At 34.8% G+C, this 26,255-nt stretch overlaps 1 protein-coding gene across 1 annotated transcript; it reads left to right on the forward strand.

Moving 5' to 3' along the window:
* On the forward strand, positions 1-25,122 carry LOC140847519 (kelch-like protein 4). Its single transcript, XM_073228048.1, has 10 exons — positions 1-151; positions 539-675; positions 4,583-4,779; positions 8,896-9,108; positions 11,763-11,949; positions 16,343-16,567; positions 18,061-18,223; positions 20,144-20,356; positions 24,082-24,253; positions 24,951-25,122. Exons 1-10 carry the CDS (start codon positions 9-11, stop codon positions 25,008-25,010), a joined length of 1,710 nt encoding a protein of 569 aa, XP_073084149.1. The 5' UTR covers positions 1-8; the 3' UTR covers positions 25,011-25,122.
* Positions 25,123-26,255: the final 1,133 nt, after the last annotated feature.

The raw sequence follows: 26,255 nt of genomic DNA on the forward strand, positions 1-26,255 counted from the left end.
CTGAAGAAATGGATGTCAGCAGAGATGAGGAGGAGTTCCGTGCTGTAAACCATGCAGAGAAAACTCTCCATAAAATAGAGAACTACTGGAAAGAGAAAAAACTGTGTGACGTGATACTCATTGCTGGAAACATGCGAATCCCAGCCCATCGGTAAGTATCCGTATGCAAACAGAACATTTGTTGAGTGTAGCCAAGTATGAATAAACAAAAGCCAGTCCATTGATTACAAATTGGAACACTAAGGAAAACAAATGTTTATCTTCCTGTATTGAAAAAGAAGTAGCATATTTGCTCCACCGCCCTGTGTGATACTTAGAAGAGTTAAGCTAGGGAGAAATTGATGAAGGAAAACAGCACAAACCCTCTAAAAGAAAATCAACTCAGTTTACCTTTCTAATTTCATAACACTTTAATGAACTGTGAAAGATTTTTGCTGAAAACAGACTTACCAGTGTTACAAACCTACTGTCTGCATTTCATGCTTCTCAGTGAAATTATGGACTAATTTAAGTTCCTATGAAATATTCCTATTTCCAGGTTGGTTCTTATGGCAATGTCCGATTTTTTTGCTGTGATGTTTACTATCAATATGCGTGAAGCCATTCAAGAAGAGGTCAAGGTGGAAGGAATTGATCCTAATTCACTTAATTCCTTAGTTCAGTATGCTTACACAGGTAAGTGCTTGGTATGTATTAGCTGATACAGTCCTCACAATAACCCTGCATCATATAACCCACAGTCCTATTATTTCTACTCTACCAGTGAGAAAACTGAAGGATAGACCAGTTAAGTAACTATCCTAAGGTAGTAAGGGGAAGGATCAGGATTTAAACTCAGTAGTATAAGAGAGAAAGAGGTAAATAATATGCAATAAAAACTTTTGACTGTGAGAGAATAGAGCTCTTTTAACACAGTGATACAAGAATATGTCTCTCTCATGGTGTGCGTACATTCTCATTGGTAAAACTTAGAAGGGAAGTGGAATATACCAATTCTATATTAGATTTTTAGTCAGTCTCTTTCTTGGAAATAATGATATTTACCCATATTTACCCAAACTATAAAACAAAGGTACCCAAGATGAGTTGGGAGCCAACAAGTATTTCTTTGTTCATTCAATCATGCCAATTTTATTGAGGAATATTTGACAAGTAAAATTGTACATACTTAAAAGTATAAAATGTAATGATTTGATATGCATGTACTTTGTGGAAACTTTACCAAAATTTTGAAAATTAATGGTTGGCAAATAGTTAACTCCTTTCCATGGTGATATATGATTAAGCTATACTCTCAAACAATTTTCAAATATACAATAACCAGTACCATGTTGTTATATGTAGACATCACACTGTACATTATTTTATATATATACATATATATTTTTTTTATTGAGGTATTATTGATACACACTCTTAGGAAGGTTTCACATAAGAAAACAATGTGGTTACTTTATTTAACCGTGTTACCATGTCCCTCCCCCATATCCCTTTGGAGTCCACTGCCCAACAGTATAGTAAGATGCCACAGAGTCACCATTTGCCTTCTCGTTGCTACACTGTCTTCCCCCTGATCCCTCCCACACCATAATGTGCCACACATTATGCCCCTCAATCTCCTTCTCCCTCCTGCCCCCACCCATCCTTCCCCACCCCTCTCCTTTGGTAACCGCCAGTCACTTCTTGGAGTCTGTGAGTCTGTTGCTGTTTTGTTCCTTCGGTTTTGCTTCATTTTTATACTCCACAAATGAGGGAAATCGTTTGGTATTTGTCTTTCTCCGCCTGACTTATTTCACTGAGCATAATATCCTCCAGCTCCATCCATATTGTCACAAATGGTAGGATTTGTTTCTTTCTGATGGCTGCATAGTATTCCATTGTGTATATGTACCACTTCTTCTTTATCCATTCATCTACTGATGGACACTTAGGTTACTTCCATATCTTGGCTATTGTAAATAGTGCTGCAATAAACATAGGGGCACATATGTCTTTTTGAATCTGAGAAATTATATTCTTTGGATAAATTCCTGGGAGTCGAATTTCTGAGTCAAATGATATTCTCTATTTTTAGGTTTTTGAGGACCCTCCATATTGCTTTCCACAATGGATGAACTGGCTTACATTCCCACCAGCAGTGCAGGATGGTGTCCCTTTCTCCACATCCTCGCCAGCATTTGTTGTTCTTAGTCTTTTCAATACTGGCCATTCTAACTGGTGTGAGGTGATATCTCATTGTGATTTTTATTTACATTTTCCACATAATTAGTGATATGGAGCATCTTTCCCATGTCACGATGTACATCAGATCCTCAGAACTTATTGTCCTTGTAACTGAGTTTGTACCCTTTGACCTATATATTTTTGTTCTCCCCTCCCAGCCTCTGGCAACTACCAATCTACTTGTTTCTATAAAATCAGCACTTTTTAAAAGCTTCCACATATAAGTGATATCATACATGATTTGTCCAAATATTTCTGGCTTATTTTACTTAGCATAATGTTCTCCAGGTTCTATCCATGTAGCCACAAATGCTAGGATTTCTATCTTTCTCATGACCGAATAATATTCTATGGTGTATGTACACCATACACACACAATATATATATACACATATATACACACCACAGTTTCTTTATCCATTCATCTGTCAAAGGACATTTAGCTTCCATATCTTGGCTATGGTGAGTAACACGGGAATAAACACAGAGTACAAATATCTCTTGAAGATTCTGATTTCATTTCCTTTGCATATATACCCAGGAATGGGATTGCTGGATCATGAGTTAGTTCTATTTTTTAAAATTTATTCAGGAACCTCCGTACTGTGTTCCATAATGGTTGTGCCACTTTACATTCCCACCAACTGTACAAGGGTTCCCTTTTCTCCAAAGCTTCACCAACATTGGTTATCTCTTGTCTTTTTGACTAATAGCCATCGTAACAGGTGTGAGAGGATATCTCATGGGTTTGATTTGCATTTCCCTGATGATTAGTGATGCCCTGTACCTTTTCATGTACCTACTGGATCATTTGTATGTCTTCTTTGGAAAATGTCCATTCAGTTTCTTTGTCCTTTTTTTATTCAATTATTTTCTTTTCTGCTATTGAGTTGTATGAGTCCTTAATACATTTTGAATATTAACCAGTTATCAGATATATAATTTGGAAATTTTTCTCTCATTCTATAGGTCATCTTTTCAATTTATTTTTATTTCCTGTGTTGTGAAAAAGCCCTTTAGTTTAATGTCATCTCACTTGTTTATTTTACTTTTGGATGTCTGTATTTTGGTGGCTTATTCAAGAAAGCATTCCAAGATTAAGGAGTTTGTTTTTTTTGCTGTTCACTTATAGGAGTTTTATGGTTTCATTCATTAAGCAATAAATATTCTTAATAACCAGGCCAAGTCTCAATGTCAATGGCAGGTGAATCTTTAGATCTGAATCTAAGAATAGTTCATAATTCTCTGGGTCTCATAAGATATGGGCAGGGCTCTCCCTTCAAAATCCAGGACAAGAACAATACAGAAAAGTGTGCTGATGGACAGGATTTGTTTACAACATATTTTAGAGGGTGAACCAAATATAGATCAACTCGCAGTATGTATTACTCTTTTTTTATGGTTATGCAACCATACAGAATCTATATGGAGGAATTTTAAAAGGTAAATTTACAAAGGAAGAGTTTATAATTTATATAATCTAAATGAAATATCACACATTGTAACTTACCTATATTGCTTGGCCAAAACAAACAGGAATATAACTTACCAAAATAAAATAACATTTGCAATAATTCATCAATAGTGCTTGTTCCAAAAATAATATAGCATATTAATGCACAGGAAATACCTTAAATAGTTATTTAATATGTAAATAAATATGTGTTTATTGCAGTATATCAGTATACAGGAAATAGCTTAAATAGCTCTCATCTCCTTTTTAAAAGTCCTTTACAGATAGTCTTTACCTATATTATTAAACAGAACCTGCTTTTCATACCTTCAAATGTAACCATATAAGCAATTGTTTATTTGTAGACTCTGGGCAACGTTTTCTTTCTTTTGAGACAGTCTAGGTGTCAATTATGGGCAAAATATTTATGAAACATCATCCTTATCAGCTAATAAATGGAGACTTTAAAAAACAGACATATAACCTCAATGATCTTATTTACCAAGATGTTTTTCCACACAAATGACAGCTACCTCTTTGGCCAATTGTATGATTCTTGTATAATATTATATAATGCCCCTTGAGTCATGATATAGACATGTGTTTAAATAATGTGTAGTGCAGGTTTAAGATGGTAAAGAAATAACAATTTGCTCTTTGTAATGATAGTATTCACTGTTCATTTGTTACAGTTGTTTTTGATAATCTAGACTGGCTCCCTTCATCCATCTTATTAATGTTTATACAGATTCCCTTGCACATGGTGGCTTAAAAAGTTATTTCCTGAGTGGTTGTTGTACATTACAAAAGACAGCACTGCTAATGAGAGAATTGAAAAATTTCTAGTTAGCATATTTGTGCCTTATTTCATGGGACATATAATCATTATTTTTTCAAAACATCTAGGTGTTCTCCAATTGAAAGAAGATACTATTGAAAATTTGCTGGGTGCAGCTTGTTTTCTGCAGCTGACTGAAGTCATTGAAGTCTGCTCCAATTTTCTTATAAAGCAGCTCCATCCTTCAAACTGCTTAGGGATTCTGTCATTTGGAGATGCCCAGGGCTGCACAGAGCTCCTGAGATTGGCACATAAGTACACAATGGTAAAACTAACTGCTTCAAATTAACTTATATTAACACAATACCTAACTTATTGATTTGTTTACTGGTATACATATATGTGTGTATATATGTTTATATATTTGTGTGTGTGTGTACTTGCACATATATGAATATATATATATATATAAAAGCTTTCCAAAGTAAAGATTATAATGTTGGGATAAAATAAAAAGCAGCATGAACATATAATTTGAAAATGACTTGCACCTAATGGATAGCATATAAAAGTATTTGTATGGCTGAGCTGTACTCAAACAAGTTTCTCATTTTTGAAATTAAAAAGTTTTAGTTAAATGTCAAAGCGTGGAGAAATGGAAATTCTGCCAAAAATTCTACCAAACATATTTCAAGTAGAATCCACAGTATTAGGAAAATAAAGTTTCCCTGATGTTTGTATACTATTAGGACTTATATGTATAAAATCACACAAATTATGATTTCTAATGAAAGTTAAATGTACAATAAGGGAAAACAAATATTAATGGGCCAATATTAACTGGAAGAACTTGAGAACTTAACAACATTAGTAAATCAACCAATTCTATTGAATGGACTTCTTATGTCCTAGTGAAAACATGTATTTGGTTAAAAACAATTTTCAGTTCAAACGTCGAACTAACTTAAGATCTTTATCAATTCTATTAGTAGAATTGTAATAAATGAACATGTTTGTATGTGTTAATTCTTTGAAAGTTGCATGGAACAAGGCTACGTTTATTCAGTCAGATGGCAGTGACATGAAATACAGATTTTTGTAGGGGAGGCAAGAAAAAGTAGAAAAGAAGATATTAAATGACCAGTAATGCTAATTCCCTGATACAAGAAGAAAATGAATGTTTTAACTTCTGAAGGAGGGACCAACACAAGAGATGGATCTTTCTGTGCAAGCCAGTCAAAAGATAAAGATTCCAAGCTAAGAAAATTGCTAGTTATTTAAAAATTCAAAAATAAAATGCAAGTATATAAAAGAAAACAATAGAAAATTACACATAAACAGAAATAAATAAAATTAACATTACAGGTTTAGGTTTGAGGTACATTTAAATTAAGATTGTTTTCTAGAGTTTTTATGAGACCATCAAAATGTTTAAATTTCTAGTACTTGAGGTCTCAAAAAATTTCTTCTAAACTTTCTTCTTTCTTCTTCCCAGCCCTGGTTATTGTTCAGAATTTGAAGTGTTCAAACATATTCCTGAATATGTGGAGAGCCATATTATAGTGGATTGGCATTTTTAACATCTTTTAATTATGTTATGTATATTCCTATATCCTAAATACAGATGCCATATAATCTATAGGAACACCAATTATATAATTCAAAGGTTAATCCTACACAAAAACTGAACATGAAAACGTCTCTGTTAAATTACCTAAATTCTTGAACTAAGTATTAACAGTTTCGTGTCTGGTATTTTACTCTTGCAGACAAAATATATTCTGATAAACAGCCTGAATTATTTTCGTTGCTCAAAATGAACTTGTCTTCCTTTTCGTATTATGTGACTGAAACTGAGTGTTAGTGCAGGATGTGCATCAAAACACAATACTGTGGTCTCCTTAAATACTCCTTCTTCAGTTATTTCAGTAAAATAGTTAAAGTTCTTCCTGTAATAATGCCTTTGTAATACGCTATTGACAGGATACTATGCAAATAAGTTTAATGTCTTAGAATAATGTTAAACTCCAAGAATTTATTACAGTCCCTTGATTTTGTAAAGTGAGTAAACAGATTGCCCTCCCTAATGTGAGAGAGTTTCATCCAGAAACACCCTCATAGACACACTCAAAATAATATTTCGACAAAAGTCTGGACACTCCACTGCTCAAGGTGAGACATAAAATTAAGCATCATAATCATATAATCAGTACCCGGCATCAGTGAAACCTTGAGCAAGTGTGCTATATTCATTTAATAAGTTTTACAACAGTGTCTAAGTGTGGACAAAAAAATGAATATGGAACCAAAGGCACAAAAGAAGACTCTAAGGATGGTGCACGGAGGAGAGTGTTTGCCTTGAAATTAGGAGCAAAATAATTCTAATATAAGGTGATTTAGAATTAATCTTGACTCACTAAATATTTCTCTACAGTACTGGGTATGGCAGTGCCATACATACATACTTTAGACCAACACAGTTATTTTTTATTTAGATTAATTCACTGTATTGCCAAACAATTTTCAACAGTCTCATTAGGCAAGCCTTCTGAAGCCATAATCAATTCTATCAAAAAATGTAATTTCTGGTTGTATTTCTTTAATTGTTTGTTTATTTGTCTGTTTAATTTGTCTGTTTTATTTGTCTGTCTGTATTTGTTTAATTGTTTGTTTATTTGTCTGTTTGTTTGTCATATTAATTTGTTTAATATGACCCACATGTAAAACATTTTAATCATTTCTTAGCTTTCTCTAATGCATGGCAACATCTGACAGACTGTACTACGGTCCATACTGGCCACCTCCCTTCCTTTCTCCTTCTCTCCCTACCTCCTGCCATCGCATGTATTTTCTCTTTTCCTTTTCTTTCATTAGAGAGTGGACAGGAAGGAAAAGGAAGTATGGAGGCTTCTGTAGTATTATTAGCACTATACTATTCAGAGTGTACATATAGTACCAGTAATGGACAAGCACAAATTTTGGAGTGCTTTATCTTTTTCTTAACCCTTTCACAAAAACTATGTCACTTATGAAAAGCAGTTTCAGATTCAGACAAAATGAAGTAGACCTGAAGGCTTAGGTCTGAATCCATACTTGCCATTTGTTGCATGAGAGATCAAACAGTTCACGTAGCCTGTTTTCTCCTCAGAAAAATTCCACCTTCCTCAAGATCCCATTGCTGACGACAGTGTTCATGACAGAAACCAGTAAAGTGTGAAATACTGTACAAATGTGATGTACTACTAGTTGTAGGAACATTTCTAGTTCTACTCTTTTGCTATAGGTGAGAGGGTTTTCCTCTGGGGACATCTGCTACAGTAAGATCATCAGGTCTTTCTCAGTCATTCGCTTCAGTCACAAAAGGGCTCTTGGTTTAAACAAGCAAGTTAACTCAGGTTTTATGGTATCAGAGCTTCCTGATGCATATATCAAACTTGATGTACTTTTCTATTAGGCTAACTCAGTTGCACAGTGACTAAACTCAGAGTGGAGCTGAGGGAGTGTTTTGATTTATACAGATACTCCAGTCATTCAGACGCTGTCTTTAGCTTCTTCCAGAATATCTATTTAGTGGGCAACATAAATTGCCAACTAGACATGTTTATCTCCACTTCAGAAGTATAGTTCATTGCATTGAAAAGGAGACCCTTACTGAGGAAAACATTGGAAATGATAATCGTGTTGTCACAGAAAATGTATGGCCTTATAAATCAGAAAAAATAGAGTTTTGTTTTGAGAGGTAAAAAATGAAACACAGTTGCCTGAAATTTGGACTTTACAAAATGCAAGATAATACCATGACAGAAGGAAGAATGGAGATATAATATATAAAAATGGAGAGAGTCCCACTGTCCCCCAAAAATAATTCCACAGGAGTGCCTTTTAAATGATCCTGAATCTGGAGATTGTTGTCCATTATAAAAGAAATCTTTTGTGGTTAGTAGAAGATCGTGTTTTGCCATAAGAGAAAAGAGTTTTTCATCAATTTCTTCCTCTCATCTCAGAGGAATTCAGCATGTTCTCCCCTCAAATGAACAGCCAGAGCTACCTCTCCAAGCCCTTCAACATAATACCCACCTTGAAATTTTTCAGCCTTTCATTTAAGGTTTTTGACCATAACGAACTCAACATCAGTTCTGGAGCCATAAGCTGTTGTCACCCACAACACCTGGAAAGAAAATCAACTTGGTGACTCTCTGAGTGGCCTGTAAAACAGTTAAGGTCTTTCCTTGTATTGTGTAAATATTCCTAGTGGAAGCATTTGGATCTTCAGCCTCACAACCACCCTCCCGCCTATGCGTCCTGTCCCAGGCAGTATAAATGCATATGTCTGTCTCTCCAGCCTTTTCTGAAATTTAACAAAGTGAAATGTTTTGATATTTTCATTGTGTTAAGAAGTTTCCAAAGTACAAGGTTTCAGTAGAAGACCTTTCTTTTCTAGGAACACTTCATCGAGGTAATAAAGAATGAAGAATTCCCCCTGCTTCCAGCTAATGGGATTTCCAAACTTCTAGGCAGTGATGACGTTAATGTGCCTGATGAAGAAACCATTTTCAATGCTGTCATGCAGTGGGTGGGTTACGATGTGCAGGCGAGGAAGCAAGACCTGCCAGTGCTGCTCTCTTACATCAGACTGCCCTTACTTCCACCACAGGTAGGGACATCTACCCAGGCAGAGCAAACTCTCCTTCTCAACAACCACTATGTATTAATCCATTCCCTAGCTGCCTAGTTTTATTTTATTCAGAGGATTTCTGATAATTGGAGTGTACAGGATTTTTGAACGACACATGCAGCCTTCAATTAGCAATATATATGATGAAGGCAGAGAAAAGGAATTTTTTTGAAACCCTGCCGGTAATCCCTGAACGTCAGCTTACACATCAGTTTCCGTTTCCTCTCTCACCAAAGGGCGCTTGTAACAACCAGGGAAAATGACTACGTTAACTCTGTTTTTTTCTGCCACCTTCTAGGCAAGGCGATGACAATTGGTACAGTAGCATGTCAGAGCAGACTCTAGGAAGGAGTTAGATTCTGGATAATCACTACTGACATGGGTAATTAGCTGCTGTGGTTGAAAGCATACTATAATAGTCAGATGCACTAGGCCATCATTATAATAGCATCTTCATCAGGCCTGCTGAAGGATTATCCTAAAAATGATTCTAAAAACAAACACCCTTGCATAAGATTCAGGATTGACCCATCTCATATTGAATTTTAGTATGTGATTTTTAGGGAGGGCAGAATACAGTCGCACTACATAATTCTACCATTAGTGAAAACTACACTTTTTTCTCTGCAGCAAATTGATCAATAGTAGATATCCTTTATGTACCATATATCTGACTATATTTCACAGTTCATATAGAGCCTCTAGCTAAAGTCCTGAAACATCATCCACATTGGGAGGAGGGACCTAGTGGATCAGTGGGGTCATAGACACTAAAAAATTCATTGATTTTCAACAAGTTTACTAATTAAATGTTAATATTGAAAAACAGAATGCTAATTTGCTGATGATTTCTCTACATTTTTAAAAACATTTTAGCTGTAAGATAAATTCCATGGAACTCTAGTAAGCTTGAGAATCTATTCATATGCAATGAAAAACATTGACTGTTCTCCTTGGTTAGGCAAATTATTCAAAGGGCAAGGCAATAGTCACACCAAAAAGAGAAACATTAAAATATACATGTAATCTTAGAACCAAGATTCAACATCTATGGGAGTGTATATTGATTTTATGTGCATTAATCTCATAAGAGGGTCTATACAATGTAATAGATTTTCTAAGGCAGTGCTACTCAAAATGTCCCTGGACCAGCTGCATGCCATTTTCTGGAAGCTTGTCAGGAACTCAGTTTCTGATCCCCCCACATGCATAATGAAACAATTTCTGGGGACAGCGAGAAGGAATTTGTGTTTTAACAAGTTCTCCAGATGATTCTTAGGTATGTAAGCACTTGAGATGCACTGGTGTAAAGGATCAGACCCATTGGACTCTACACTGCTCTAAGTCAATATGACATTATTTCAGCAAAGTGCTCAGTTTGGACTTCTCTTATTTTATTAGAAGGTAGGTACATTTCCAGCCCACACAACCAGTGGTACCTTGGCCTCCCACCCCTGAGCCGGCCTTAGAGCCTGCAATGTGGACTCCTGTGGACTTTTGTTGATGATGGCAGTGGTGGGTAATGGCATACAGAATACAGACTTCCCAAAACAATTTTGAAAGTGAGCTTAAGCAAATATTCTAGAAATGAAATATATGAAGAAAATGGTACTAAACCTTTGAAGAATATTTTTGGAGGAAAAGCATTTCACAGCCCAATTTTCAAACCTATTTCAGCAGTGTATGCATTAGGAAATGCCTAGGGTCTCACCAGCCAAGTAAAAATAGTTATTCATCAAAAATTATAGGTAAGGTGAGATCAGAGGTGAGATTAACCAGTGCAGAACAGGAAACTTCAGGGAAGTTTTAGGAAGTGAAATAAGCACCTTCATTACAACAGTCTGATACTCTTCTCAAGGTCCTTGTGATACTGTGGACCCCAAACTCCAAGGACAGTCCAAGAATCTAAATGATGCTTGATAAATGCTGAAACAAACTTAATTTCTCAGTTCATCTCAGGAAAAATACTATACCTAATGTTTATCCCATTCAGTTAGGGTCTTATTGTCTGTCAGGCAGTAATGGTTTGGCCAGAAAGGACTGGCCATCTACTCTTGCTGAGGTGTTGCCTTCTTGCTAACACATGCACTTCAGTGATGTACACATGTACATGCGTACAGTTAAAAAGCACTTCCTTTCAGAATACCTTACAGAGGTGATTTGATGATAAAGATGTGACACCCTGCAGGCAACGCTGTTTTATTTTCACTGGGCATGTTTGTATTCCCTCCTCTAAATCCAGCATAAAGGTGGCTGCTTGTCCAGCTACATGCAGTAGACTGGGAGGTAGATGCTTGCTTTGTGTACATACACACTGTCCTTTGCTTTGACTGCTTTAAGAAACACATTTCATGAGTGCTTTTTCACATTCACCCCTTGAGAGTGAATGTGTATGTATTCCAAAGATAAAATAATATGTCAAATCTGCAGAGATGTTTAGCTACTACATTGAGGCCTTTAGTCACTTCAAATCATCAGTGAACACAAAGTATGTCAGTAAGCAACTCAAAATATTAAATGATAGCATTCCTACATTTGAATTAGCTCGAGTTTTCGCCACAGTTCTCTAAATGAATCTGTTCTTTCTAATGGTGGGCTCCCCATTTCGTACACCATGAATTATTACTTTTCAGTTACTGGTGGATCTTGAGGAGAGCCCCGTGTTTACTGCTGATCTACAGTGCCAGAAACTCCTGATAGAAGCTATGAAGTATCATCTCTTACCTGAGAGAAAACACATGCTGCAAAGCCCTCGGACCAAGCCTAGAATATCGACTTTGGGGGCGCTTTATGCTGTGGGATGCAAGGACACTATAAGAGGTAGCAGGAACAAGCTAATTGAAAGTATCATTTTAAAGAGAGGATATATTCTCAACACCCTCAGAATTATGAGGGTGGTATTAAAGCCATATTTAAATATTGGCATCTAAAGCTAATTTTAGGCTTCTTTATGTAATTTTGTGACGTTTTTTCTTATCTTATGGGATATAACCCTTTTATTAGTGTTGGCTAAACTCGGAACAGGTACTTTTGTGGCAGCACTTTTTAAATACGAGCATTTTCCCTGCAGTATAATATTTCTTCAAGGAAAACTTATTTAAGGCTTATCATAAATGGAAGGGACAAGGTCCTCCAAATTTGCTTTTTGTCGGAAATAGAAGAATGGCCTCTAACTCCTTGATGTCAGTTTCCTGTTAGGTACTCAAAGGCCAGGTACAAAGAATCTTGAAGTAAGGATGATAAGATCAGCAGTTTAAACCTGGAATAAAGTAATGGTTTTACATATGAATTTTATTAAAGGTAATAAGGAAATGTTTCTGAAGCCATCATCTTTACTTTGAACTCTTCTTAGAACCTATTTGTCTGTAGTTCTGCCCTTTTTACATATAAGTCAGTAGACCTGTGTTTGCCAAAACAGTGGGTTGAGGATTTTATAATTAAGAGTTGACTGTTCAGGAAATAAAATCCACCTACTTGAAACTCGCCAAATCATATTTACAAATTTCATTGGACGCCTTTCAGAAAATATTGCAAACATCAAAGTTCTGTACTACTAGAACATGATTCTTTCTTTTGATATGTCTAGTTGTAATTTTAATATGGAAATTGCAGGAAGTAATGCCAATTAATCACAAGTCTATAAAACAAGAGCTTGCAAATGTAATTATTTCCAAAGTAGTAGAGTAACCTCACAAAACTAGTATTCTTCAGAAAACAACAAATACAACGAAATCTTATAATTTATTTCACGTCTGACAACTTGTTATTTTATTGCATTTTATTGAATAGAATGAATATTAACAGCATGTTGAAAGGTGTCTTGTTTGATATTTAAATTAAAAGAGGTACTAAATAAAAAATGCAAGTACAGTCATTCTTAGTTTCTTGTTAAAAAAAGGACCTAATTTGCAACGTGAGAAGTGGAAAATGTTGTATTTGTTTGTTTGGTTTTGTGTTTGTTTTCTTTTTTTATTGTTACAGAACATGGTATTAAGTATTTACAACTCATCAGTTTCTGAAAATGAGTCAAATGTGACCTTACAGCTCCCTACTTCTATTACCACAATTTTATATGGGAGGAAGTAAGGCCATGATTTTGAGACTTTTTGCATACCGACAGCATGGAGACATAAAAGGCCCTGTGGGAAGTTGCAGACAACTAAAATAGTAAAGCTACCCTTTTTGAGTATCTGATCCTTGGCGTTTTGGAAACATCATTTCTAATCCTTACAATAAGGCTCCAAGATAGATTTATTATGTAATTTTGCAGATAAAGAAACTATAAGGTTCTTCAGTTTAGATAGCCAACCCAAGGACAAACACCTAGAAAGACTAGAAATGGAATTCTCATTCAAATCCTATGTTCCTTTTTGCTATATTGCCACTATTTTAGAAGAGAGAGAAACACCAAAAAAAAAACTGATTCCCCTCTTTGAGGGTTTTAGAATCTGCTGAAGAACCAACACGAGTTCTTAGGAACAAAAAAGGAAAAAGACCTAAGTATAGCAAAAATATTACCGAGGTAGCATTTATTTACATAAATCAGTACTACATTTTAGAATGTACCAATTTTCACTCCTTCGTAAAACTTTAAAAAGAATTTCTGCAGATGTGCCTGTGCTTAGTGTGTTGTTTCAGTTACCTTTCTTTTTAAGATACTTTTTGAACTTTCACCTTTTGATATCTTGGGAAAGTAGCACTTCCTCAGTCTTTAATTTCCTCTCTGACTCATGCAAGTAACTTGGAATTAGTGGCTAAATATAGACATCACACAAGTGGCTGGGGCTAACTATGACCCCTACCATTTAAAGTAATCATCAGAAAACTGTAAGCATGATCATGGAGTCAAAATTTGTAAATGGTCGAATGGTAAACTTTGGGCTTTTGTACCTACCATGTAATCAGTAGCTTTTCATTTATTAAAAACAATGAACTCTCAGAGATGGTATGGCAAGGGACCAATTACTCATTTTTACATCATTTTAAAAATACAGGAAATCACTAAATCAGATATAGTCAGAACTACAGGAACTATCATGTTACCAACAATACTACAAAGTTTAGCTGGTTTTGTTCCTTCTTGAATAGGTCATTAGTGAGGGATGAGTAGGGGCTTAGAAATGAATTGAAAAACAGTTTTTGCAGTGTTTTAGGGCAGAAGGTCACTTTACACAGAAAAATTTTCAAGTGGGTGTTAAGGAGAGAAATAAGTAAAACAATCCAGTTTAACTTTCCCCATCAAATATAGAGCTGTCATAGCAAGCCAGCTAGATGATTTACATTTTGATTATTTCCAACAATAGCGGAGGTGGAAAAATGGGCTGAAAAGCATCTTCAGAATTCAACACACAGAATTACCAGTCAGATATGTTCATAGATACAAATAAAAGATGTGGAGAAAATTTATCTTCCATATTTAATCTAATGCCTGGGAAAAATTAACTTGGCATGAAACACACCTCTACATCCTTTCAAAGTGTAAATCTCCCATATGCGTTGGATTAATACAGCTTTGTACAATTTCCTAATTACTTCACCATTAATATCTGTATAATCTTAATAGTGCAGCTTAACCTTCATTTCTTAATCTAAATTGGCTGTTTGGTAAATTCCACTAATTAAAAGACTTCAAAATAAAAACTTAAAATAAGAAGGATCAAGTAGGAAGACAGATTTGGGAAGATAAGAATGTGGAAGTGAAAAGATATAAAAACAGAGAAAATTGGTTGACAGAGTGAAAGCAGAGGTGAGTTTGTTTGTAGATAGTCCAGTTTTCATGGTTATCACCCAGAGATATTTAGTTTAGAAAAGATACTGTGCTAGGTGATGGTATTTGATCTCTCAGCAGTAACTCTAGTCAATATAGCAATTGCTGATCTGTCAATCAGCCTTTAGCCAAATCCACATTATCAGTGAAAGATGCAGAGATTGAAGAGTAAGGGTTAATGAGTGCCTATATAGTCACAAGATTTTATTGTGAAAATACAACGTGTTCAGACAAATACTTCCAGTGTACTGTTCACCAGAAAAGATTAAAAAGCAAAGAAAAGAAATGTTGCCACTAATCCATTTTACACACAAAAACTTTCAGAGGCAACCATAAATGTAAAATATACCCTGCTTAAATACTGACTTGATCTGACCTCCTATCATAGCATTATAATTGGCCAGTGGAGATGCTTCACATGTTAAGTGTATTTTCATAATTACTAATAGATTATATTTTCTCCATAAATCTCCCAGTAGAAAAAACAACTGAAAACTGCTTTTGTTTATTCTTATGGTTGGCTTTGTGCGATTGGGATGAAATTCCCTAAACCTATCACAAGCTCTCTTAGGTACATTTTACATTTGAATAACAATTCTTCCATTTTCCACCTTGGTTATTAGTCAGAAACTTCCCTGTTGTACAAAATCAACTTTTATTAAAATTTAGCAGCCATTGTGAATGACTGGTAAAAAGTACTGCCTGCAAAAGCGACAACTTATTATGAAGTAATGACTATTTACTATGGCAGTGGTGACAATATACTATGGTAGTAAACTTGGTATTTCAGTAATTGAATTAAAAACAAACTATTAATGCATAAAGGAGGTAATAACTCAACGTCATATTTTAATACCAACAATAATAATTTTATTCTTAATAATAATTCTCTGTGTCACCATCATGAAACTTTCTATGAATCAACACCAAAGACTCATTTAAAAGGAATTATCATTCCTACACATTAGGTCATTTGCATTTTAGATTAGCATACACACACCCCAAGCTGAATTTTTAAAAAGCACAATATAATATAATGAATGGTATAATAAAATGTATACCATATTGAATGAATAAGTAATTAAAACCGTAGTGGATGTGCAAATAAGTCAGTGATAGATTCCAAGATAATTTTTTGTGTTTGCCACCTGTGTTAGAACTGCCAGTATCATAGTGTAGCCAAAGAAACCATTATGAGCATGTAAGCCATATATATAGTAAATAAACTATTTCACTCTGACTCTTGCATTTGGATCCAGGAATGATAAAATATTCCCCTTGCCTTGCCTGCCAAGTTGGAGAATCATCTGGTCTACTTACATTACTTTGAGTTGCAATCACTGATTTTATGCTATAAATAATAGGTACATAAATAAAATGTGAATGGTGCCAATTCACATTTTCATCCATGTGTTTTTTAACTTTGTCCAATATCCCCTTTAACAGGTATCCAAACAATTGAAAAATATGACCTCAGGACCAACAGCTGGCTACATAGTAGCACCATGAGTAGCCTTAGGTTTCAGTTCGGAGTTGCAGTTATTGGTAATAAACTCTATGTCCTCGGAGGAAGGTATGGTTCAAAAACCTTAAATACTGTGGAATGTTTTGATCCAGCTAGCAAAATCTGGACTGTGATGCCTCCCATGTCAACACCGAGGCATGGCTTAGGTAAGAGCTTAGTGTTACGTAGTTTATAAAGAATGTACAGTTGTTAGTAGAGCTTTTTAAAAAGTAGTTTCTAAAGAATGTATAGTTAGTAGGGATTTTTAAAAATTAAATTCAGTTGCACATAATTGGGATTTAGCCAAACCCTTAGTCAAAATGTCTCCAACATGCTGAAAAGTTAAGCAAATGGTAAAAACCTGTCAAACACTTCTCTTGTTTCAGGTGTCGTGTTTGTCAAACCTTTCTCCCTTCTACTGGTATTTTAACAAGGCCTGCTTTAAGAAAGATAAAAACTTTTGGAAGAAATACATTGTTGAGGAATATAAAACTCCACCAGGAATTTTTTTTCTAAGCTCAGTTTAGAGGAAAGGGCACATGATGATGGAGAGACATTGCATTTCTAGATGCATGAATCATGACCCTTCCCAGAACATCAAATTGGTATTTCAGCAAAAGCCTTAGGATGCAGATCCAAGCAGGGATATTTAGGAAATTCAGAGCAGTTCTAGGTTATACTTAAGCCAGAAGTTGCCAAGAAGTTGAAGAAAGATGTAGTAAAAACGACTGAATAGTGAGGAACTTTGATTCTCCTGAATATTGGCAGAGTACATCTTTCTGCATGCTAGACTCCTTTGTTTAAAAAGAATACTTACCTTAGTAAGGCAATTAAGAACTGACTTATATACAGCTAAGAAGTGGAGACAAGGTCTGGTATTGTTTACCCCAAATTATCTAATAGATAGTCTATGCCAAATGATAGACTATATAATTATGCAGCTCAGTTGTGTCAGTGTGATTCATTGACATAGCTTAGAAAACATAACTTGTGGAGACATCAGAGCAAGTTTAAAAAATCTCATTGATATCACTTGAGAGGTAAGAGAGGTGATGAGGATATATCACTGAGAGACTAAGATGATGAAGAAGGTGGGGAAGAAAACCAATTATGTGAATTCCCAGAGCAGACAAGCAGCAGTTAGAAAGGGATTATTCATAGTATCTAAAGGAATACACTTCTGACTAAACCTCAAAAAGCCCTGTTTATTTAGTCATCCCATGGGAATCTCTTTTTTTTAATCCCTATAATAAAGAGCAGGGTTTAAAAAGACCTACCACAGATAGCCTAAAATTCTAAAACTTAGATCGAAGATTTAGTATCATTTCTCATCTACCCTATACATTCAAAACCTAGCCTTGAAATTATGCCAGAAAAAATCAGCTTGCCTTTTCTATGATATCCCTATTAGAGTGGGTCTCACTACCTCCTTTGATTTCAGTGTTACAATAGTGATACCCTTTCACGATACAGTAACTATAGCCTGAAAGTTTCCTAGGATTAGTAGACCATATTTAGTTTCATATTAAGATCAGTAAATTATTCGTGTGTACACAAAACCATTTAAGAAACAAAAAACTAATTTTTAGCCCATCAGTTGTTTGCAGAATGAAACAGCATCCCTTATCTGTGGTGTATCATGCTATTTTTATCCTTTAAGGTGTAGCCACACTTGAAGGACTAATGTATGCTGTTGGTGGTCATGATGGGTCGAATTATCTAAATACTGTTGAAAGATGGGACTCTGAGGGATGTCAGTGGACTTATGTGGCCAGTATGTCAACTCCTAGAAGCTCAGCTGGCGTTGTTGCATTAAATGGCAAGTGAGTAAAACCAAACCTGAATGGGCTTTGCTCCCAGGTCATGTGATACAGCACTTCCTTGATGTGCTCCATCAGTGAGTAAGCATTCCCAGTGACCAGGACATCCTAGTTATCAGTCATAAAAGGCCTTTGTTGCAACCCTCCCTTCACTATGACAGAAAACATTTCTCCAAATGAGCATTTAAATTACATATTCTGTAGTCCCTTGCCACTCAAGTGGCATCCTGGGACCAGCAGCATTACCATTACCTGAGATCTATTTAGATATGGTGGTTTGATATCTTGCTCTGGGTGATGGTTACGTGAGCGTATACACGTGTCAAAGTTCATCAAGCTATACACGAAGATTTGTGCGTTTCATATTATGTTCCTCTATAAAAATTCACGAAAAAAAAGAAATGCTGAATCCTAGTTCCAACCTAAATACAACTTCTGAAACAGAATCAGTATTTTATCAATATCCTCAAGTGACTTGTGTGCGCAGTAAACTTGAAAAGCACTTTTGTAGGCAAAACAGTTTCAATTTTGCCCTCAAGAGCCTACCACTTTTTACATTATGACTTACTTTTTTAGAATCAAAACTTTGGTCTCTCTAATACAGAAGTCTTTTTGTTCTTTACTACTCACTCTCTCCTGAGAGTACAGGATTTCCAACTCTAGAATTCCATCTAGTACCGTCTTTCTGAATCTTTCCCTCTTGTGATCACTTGCCTATAAGAGAAAGCTAATATATTAAAGTCCTGTGGTGTTAGAGGTTGCAAAGAGCCTGAATGGTTACTTCTTTCAAGTAATTATGTGCTTTCTGACAAGGGACCTTTGGAGACAACGGCTAGCGTATAGGAAGCACTTGAATGATAAGAATTTCAGACACCACAATATATCAGTGACAGGAGATAGTCTTCTGTGTCCATATTTTCTATGTATAAAGCCAGGTCTTTGTCATATAAATGGTCTCAGTAGAAATTTCAACACAGATGTTTTTTAGCACCTGTGTATGAAGTAGGAAATGTCTGACCATGTCTTAGAGCTTAAAAGACTCCTACCCGTGATTATCTCTGGTCTGACCTGAATGATATCAGGGGACTCAGTAACCATCTCCTACCTATTGCAGAATAGGCTTAAAGCATTAAATTTGACTAAGTAAATGTTTTGCTCACTCACAAAACAAATGGGCTCCTAATGAGCATAAAGTATATATATATATATAGTTATAGACATATATATAAAGTATATATATATATAGTTATAGACATCTGTTTTAGTAGATGTTTATCTTCTTTATTGATGTAGGATGCAATTTAAGTCAGATTTACAATGCTGCTCAGCAAAATAATTGGCATTGTAAAGTTTATCAGAGAGATCTCCTTGACAATACATCTCCCTAGGAAAAATCCCAGTTTCTTGGTTCTATCCTATTCCCTTAGATGTTTTAGTTATTGCTTTGTTACTGACAGTTTTTTAATATTAAACAAAGCAGTTCATAAAGACAATATGGATTCCACTGCTAGGCATTTGAATCTAGCTAAAATTATAAGGTTCCTAGAGTTGGTCTTTGGCAACACCTACCTTTTTGTTATTTTCCAGCTTTATTAAACCATAATTGACAAACGCTGTCAATGCTTTTGATATGTCCCTTCTTTCTCTGTATTTCATTTCCCATGGAATCCTTTAATCTACCACATCAAAGTAACTTTCACAAAAATTATAAAGGAGAGAGGCTTGGATTAAGTTTGACCTTAGCATGTGCCTTCAAATAAGTATGCATTCACAGAGTCAGTCGATCCCAGAGAAGAATATATATTCAGAAACTTTAAATGCTTTGTGCAAGGTTCTTTCACTTTCATTCTATTCACAAATTGGAAATATAATCTCCCTCTCTGTATGTGTATATACATACACACACTTGTGTCATTTTTCTAGGCTATATGCTGTTGGTGGATGTGATGAATGTTCCTGCCTCAAATCAGTGGAATACTTTAACCCACACACTAACAAATGGAGTCTGTGTGCTTCAATGTCTGAAAGACGTGGACTTGTGGGAGCTGCAACATACAATGGATTTTTATATGTTGTTGGGGGCCATGATTTCTCTACTTCTGACCAATGCACAGGCATTTCTAACCGTGTGGAATGGTAAAATGTTTCTATTTACCTATACATTTATTTATTTGTTGTTTTTCTTTTTGTCAGAAGTAGGAAAGATTTTCAGGCTACCAGAAAGATTTTTACGCTTCCAAAAAAGTGTTAATCCTTTCAGGGAACTAAACCTTTGTAAAATTGCACACCTAACTCCTGTGCTCAAAATATTTTGAAGAAATCTTCCTTAAGCCTTTCAGATCCGTCATTAAGAAATATATTAAAAGAATACACTGCTTTCTTTGATAGTCAACTTTTAAAATAATGTGACAGAAGGGATGTAATAATAAATAAATTTTACACCCAGCTGTATCACTCAAACCATTCACCAGCTCAATTAAAAATAACTATTGTTTCAAAAATCAAATCAATCTTCAAAAGATGAAGACTTACCACCACAAAATATACAGAAAGTATTCCCAAAGAGAGGTATTATGTTCTGAACTATGACTCTATTGTGTTAACTATTTCATTTTCCAAGGGTAACTTTTTTGAATGAGAAACACTTATTTGTGTGACATGTTTAAAATAAGTCAATCCTATGACTTTGCAGTTATACTATTCGTGCTCCTTTTCAAGATAGAAAAATATTCAAATATAATAGTTAAATGATATTAACAAAGAACAAATGAGAAATTTATAGTCAGTAAGGTTATCAAAATTCAATAGACAAAGATCAGTGTGGGATGGTGTCCTCATGGGAAATTCATGCAAGATGTGAAATTTGTAATTCGTATGTATACAAACAAATTGAGGGAATTTCAGGGAGAGGAAAAAGCACAATCAATACTGTGGAAGTAAAGGAGAAAGGTTTGTAGATAAGAGCAGAGATTTTAGGTTGAAATGTCATTTGGAACTTCAAGTAGGCAAACCTAGGGAGATAGATCCACACTAAGCAGTGTAATCAAACTGTTGAACATCAAAAACAGAGACAGTCTTGAAAACAGCATGAGAAAAACAATTTGTGACTGAGAAGAAGGGGTTGGTGCAGTATGAAGAAAACCAACTGATAGAGCCTGGAGAAAAGCCAATTCTTAAGAACACTAAGAAATTGTTATTTTCCAATAATGAATTATACCAATCAAGGGAAGTCTAAGTTCAAATCCCAGGACTACTGTTTACAAGATATGTGAACTTGATCCTGTTACTTTATATCTCTAGACATCAGTATCTTCATGTGAAAAATGGGAATATGTATAGTTTCAACCTCCCTGGGTACAAGATAATCAATGTTACTGTACTTAGTACATTTCCTGGCACCCATTAAGTACTCAGTAGAAGTTAGCTCATGATACTGTTTTCACATGTATTATTTTTGTAAACAGTATTATTCTTATGACTACCATTATCCCCTTATTAGCATTTTCCTTCAAAAAACCCTGACAAAATGGCTAGTGCTAAAGTATAATTTTCAAAAAGTTATGACTTTCACACAAATATAATTACACGTGTCAAGGATTTTATGTGATTAATTAAGGAAGCAAGCCCGTAAGATGCTAAAACCAGTTCAAAGAGTCTTTGAAGAAAAGGTATATAGATAATTTAGGAATTCTGAAAAAAAAATTGTTAATAGATGCAAAAGTAGGTAATATCCTATAGGGAATGAAATGTAATCTTTGAGCGTCATCATTTCTACGTGGTGGAGTTTAATTCTGTGTCTGGCAAAATTCATTTGATTGTTATGTACAAGAATCACAAGAAAACTCAGTTTTCTACAAGTTCATCTCTATATCTACAGAGTTGTAAAACAGCTTTGTCAATAGAAATTCAATCAAAGGTGCATATTCCGTGGAATCAGACAATCCTTATTTCCATGACTTAAACAATCTTTCTTTTTCTTTTTTTAATTAAGGTATTATTGATACACAATCTCCTGAAGGTTTCACATGAGCAACATTGTGGTTTCAACATTCACCCATATTTTCAAGTCCCCCCCACACCACACGGCAATCAGTTAGACAATTTTTCTAAGACTGTTCTCACTAAAAAATTGTTGGCCTACCGAGTACCTTGGGAGTCTCATCCAGTTATTTAAGATAATCATATAAATTAGATGTTTCTAAATCTATCACATAAACTTAGGTTCGTTGGCTCAGGGATTACTATTTCCGTAATGTTGATGAGAAAATTGAGGCAAAGAGGTCTAGCAAATTATCCCTAGCTATTCTTCCAAGTGGAAGAAAATGTCCAGGACTGATTCCCTTTGTTGCAGCCTCCATTTTATTTCCACTAGAATACAGATATTTTTATCCAAAGTAAGGAGAGACAGAAAGGCAAAAAAGAAACAAAAAGGGAGAGGCGTAATGCTATTTTAATTTGAAAGTGATATAGTGGCTAATTATTTTTAAATAACTGCTTCTGTGTGTCTTTACAGATGGTAACCATATTGCCAGTTTTTTCCCCCCAAAACATTCAGCATTCCCCAAAACCCTGTTGTTAGCCAAACAGTATCCAGATATTGTTAACAGCCAGAATTTTTTAGCATTATTATGCACATGTATAAATGTCTTGGGTTTGGGTGCCAGTCTTTAAGGATATCCTGTGGGCCCTGGTTCACCATTCATATATGTGTGTACTGTGTTAGCTGAGTGGAGCATCAATTAATAGCAATTGTGCTGAAGATTCAGCTTACTAAAGTATGCAGCTATGAGATTTTCCGTTTCTGGGTTTTATTGTAATATCAGAACTCCAGGTGATATCCTTTGTGACACTAAGAAGTATCTACTGGACTATTGAGGTCATGTTAATTATTGCTTATTTTCAGATATTATTAAAAATATTCCTGGATGTGTGCAGCCAAGTTCAAATGGAAAGCTAGGATCAGATACTTTATTATATGATTAAAGAGATAAAAACAGAAATAAGAGAGGTATTAGAACTATAAGGAAATTAGTAGAAGGTAACACATGAAAATCTTTTTCATAAAATAAATATTTTTCATTGGGGTTTTCAAATAGGCCAGTATAAAATCAGAGAACATTTCCATGCATGAGTTTTCTTTTAGTCACTCCTTTTAGATTTTAGTATTGCATATTTTTTGATAAGCTTCAAATTTTGAGAAATAATTCCTGGAGAAGATTTAATTAATATTAGTTACCAAACTACCTTTAATTTGCTTACAGAAGAAGCTGGGGGACAAGGACTTAACTTCAGATAAAAATAAACGGAAAATAATCGTAGGCTCCTGTGAAGATAAATAGGAACTCCCAGAGGGGAAAAACATAGGATAAGACGATAATCATTCTAACTGCAAATAGTACGAAAAAAAGGATACTACATTATATATAGCAAAATGGCCATTATATTCAGATTTACTTAAAATGTGAGCTCTTGTATGAACAGGATCGTGTATAACTTTGGTAAATAATGAATAAGATAATAGAAAAATAAAAGCTCTCCAATCAGTACACTAAGTGAGAGAGGGGGCATTTTTCATAGAGTGTTAAGATGCTAATATGTGAGATTTGCTCATAGAGAATTTGAGTACCTATTAAAGAAATGCCTAGTATTTTGGAAAGGAAATACAATTTTGATATGCTTTCAGTGACCTCTGATGGCAGAAGCGAATTTTGTCATGTGCTTATCCTTAACATTTAGTAGACTACGTTTGATATTTATAAGGTATTTTTAACTCCTTAGATAAATATGCATTTTATTAATGTCTATATATTTAATTTTAACACTATTGGACTTCTCTCTGTTGTCTTCCTAAACCTCTTAAGGTATGATCCAAAAACTGATTCATGGTCCACTGTGGCGCCTCTGAGGGTTCCTCGAGAAGGCAGTGCTCTATGTCCCCTTGGAGACAGGCTCTATGTGGTTGGAGGATATGATGGACATACTTGTTTGAATACTGTTGATTCATATGATGCACAAAAAGATGAGTGGAGAGAGGTACTCTCATTGAATATAATAAGATTGGTATATTTCAGACTTTAATAAAATATTTCAAAATATATGTTTGGAATTAATTGGATTACCTTCTTCTCTAGGGGCTATCCAGATTCTCTTAGAAAATTTTGTAGTGTGTGCTTTATCTGTGCCACAGAAAATTACTAGTTGATCTAGTTGATCATTAGCAAGATCCAATAGTACTTACAAGAAAGAGGGCAGAACATTCCTTTGACTTCATGGACTCATTCCCTTCACAGAAAAGTGAATATATTCAATAATTTAAGAGCTTTACTCTCTGGCTGACTTTCTATGTATATATTATGATTTGTGAGTCAAAGAGCAATGACCTCATCCACAAATGTCTGCTCCTCTTTTTGGCTTGTGCCCAAAAGTAAACAACAAAATGAAGGATGAGTATTATTAGCTGTAATTTCTCAAAGGAGAAAATTATCAGAGAGGTGAAACTTCTTCAATATCACCTGCTCCTCAAATTCAGGTCTGCATCACTCCAAAGATATGTACATTCTTTCCACCACCCTGGACTGCGATCTGGCCTGTATTTCCCCTTACTTTTATGCAAGATGAAGGTTGGACCAGAATAGCTAAGGACTTTTTCAACTCCAGCATGCTGTATTATGTTAAAGACAAGAGTTCATTCAAACAGCATTTCTTTCCTTGTTTTTATTTTCTGTGTTAGGAAGCTCCTGTCAACATTGGAAGAATGGGTCCATGTGTGGTGGTGATGAAGCTACCATAAAGCAATGTTTTCAAAGGGAAAGAAAGTGGATACTTTCAAGAAATGGAGTAGAAAGAAGAGAAGAATGTTCTTTCCTTCATAAAGTAATCAAAGATGAAAATTCTTGTGTCATTTTAATATGTAGTTATAATTGCTTTCATTTGTGAAGGCAGAACAAGTTTTCAAGAATAAATTACATATAGCTGTTAAGTGTGTTAAGTGTATGTGTTGTCACACCTCATACTATAAATGGAAATCCAAGAGTCCAGGCTTAGCCTCATTACTTTAACATGTTAAAATGTTTAAGGGAAACTGGTAGTACCCAATGGATGAAATGTCATAAAATCATTGGTAATTTTTAAGTTAAGAGTCAGAAGTTAAAAAACATTTTCTATTTTAAGAAAAATGGTCCTCTAATATCTGGAAAGTAACAAATATAAAAGAGAACATCTAAAGCTGAAAATAGAAAGTCTCATTTTCAGTAAAATATCATTCTCTTACTCAAATATCACCCCAAATAGCTATATAATTCCTCACATTTAGCAAAAGGAAAGCCTTCACTGTGGTGAGGCTAAAACACAAAAACAAAAAATAGCTCACTGACGTAATTTGTTACACCGATCACAGTATGCTAAAATGTTCAAACTAACTCTTGTACAGGACCGTCTTCTAAAGCACACAGAGATTTGTTATTCCCTAACATTTTGTCATGTCACATGTTACTAGTAAAATATTATTGTAATTTCGTATATACAATCTATACAAAAAAGAGCAAATGTTTTTCACATTGATATAAACTGTGACCTCACCTTTAAGAGTGTCAGGGCCTCACTTGTATAGGAAGTAATATTCTTCTCAAACATTTCTGTGAACTCTGTGAACACCTACAATAAAGTTAAACAAGTTTTCAAAAACAGTTTATAGCGTACAGTAAAATTGGCAAGATGCTCTGTAATATTAACACATGGAAAATACCAAATGTCCAATGTCCACACTTAATTCTATAATTATATTTTATGTACCAATACATGCTTTCCTGTTGTTGTAGTCATACAGAAGAAAACATTCATAAGCATGTATATCAATAATATCTTAATAAAAAATTTAAAAGCAATTACTGTAAATAGATTAGGTTGTTAAATTACTTCAAAATAGACATACAAACGGAGGATTTCTCCTCATATAATTACTAGAATCAAAATAAAGTTTAACTTTTATTTGTGGTTACTATTTGCCAGACCCTGGGTGGATTTTGTCCTGTAATTT

This window comes from Manis javanica, chromosome X (genome assembly GCF_040802235.1).
Source record: "Manis javanica isolate MJ-LG chromosome X, MJ_LKY, whole genome shotgun sequence".
Lineage (NCBI taxonomy): Eukaryota > Metazoa > Chordata > Mammalia > Pholidota > Manidae > Manis > Manis javanica.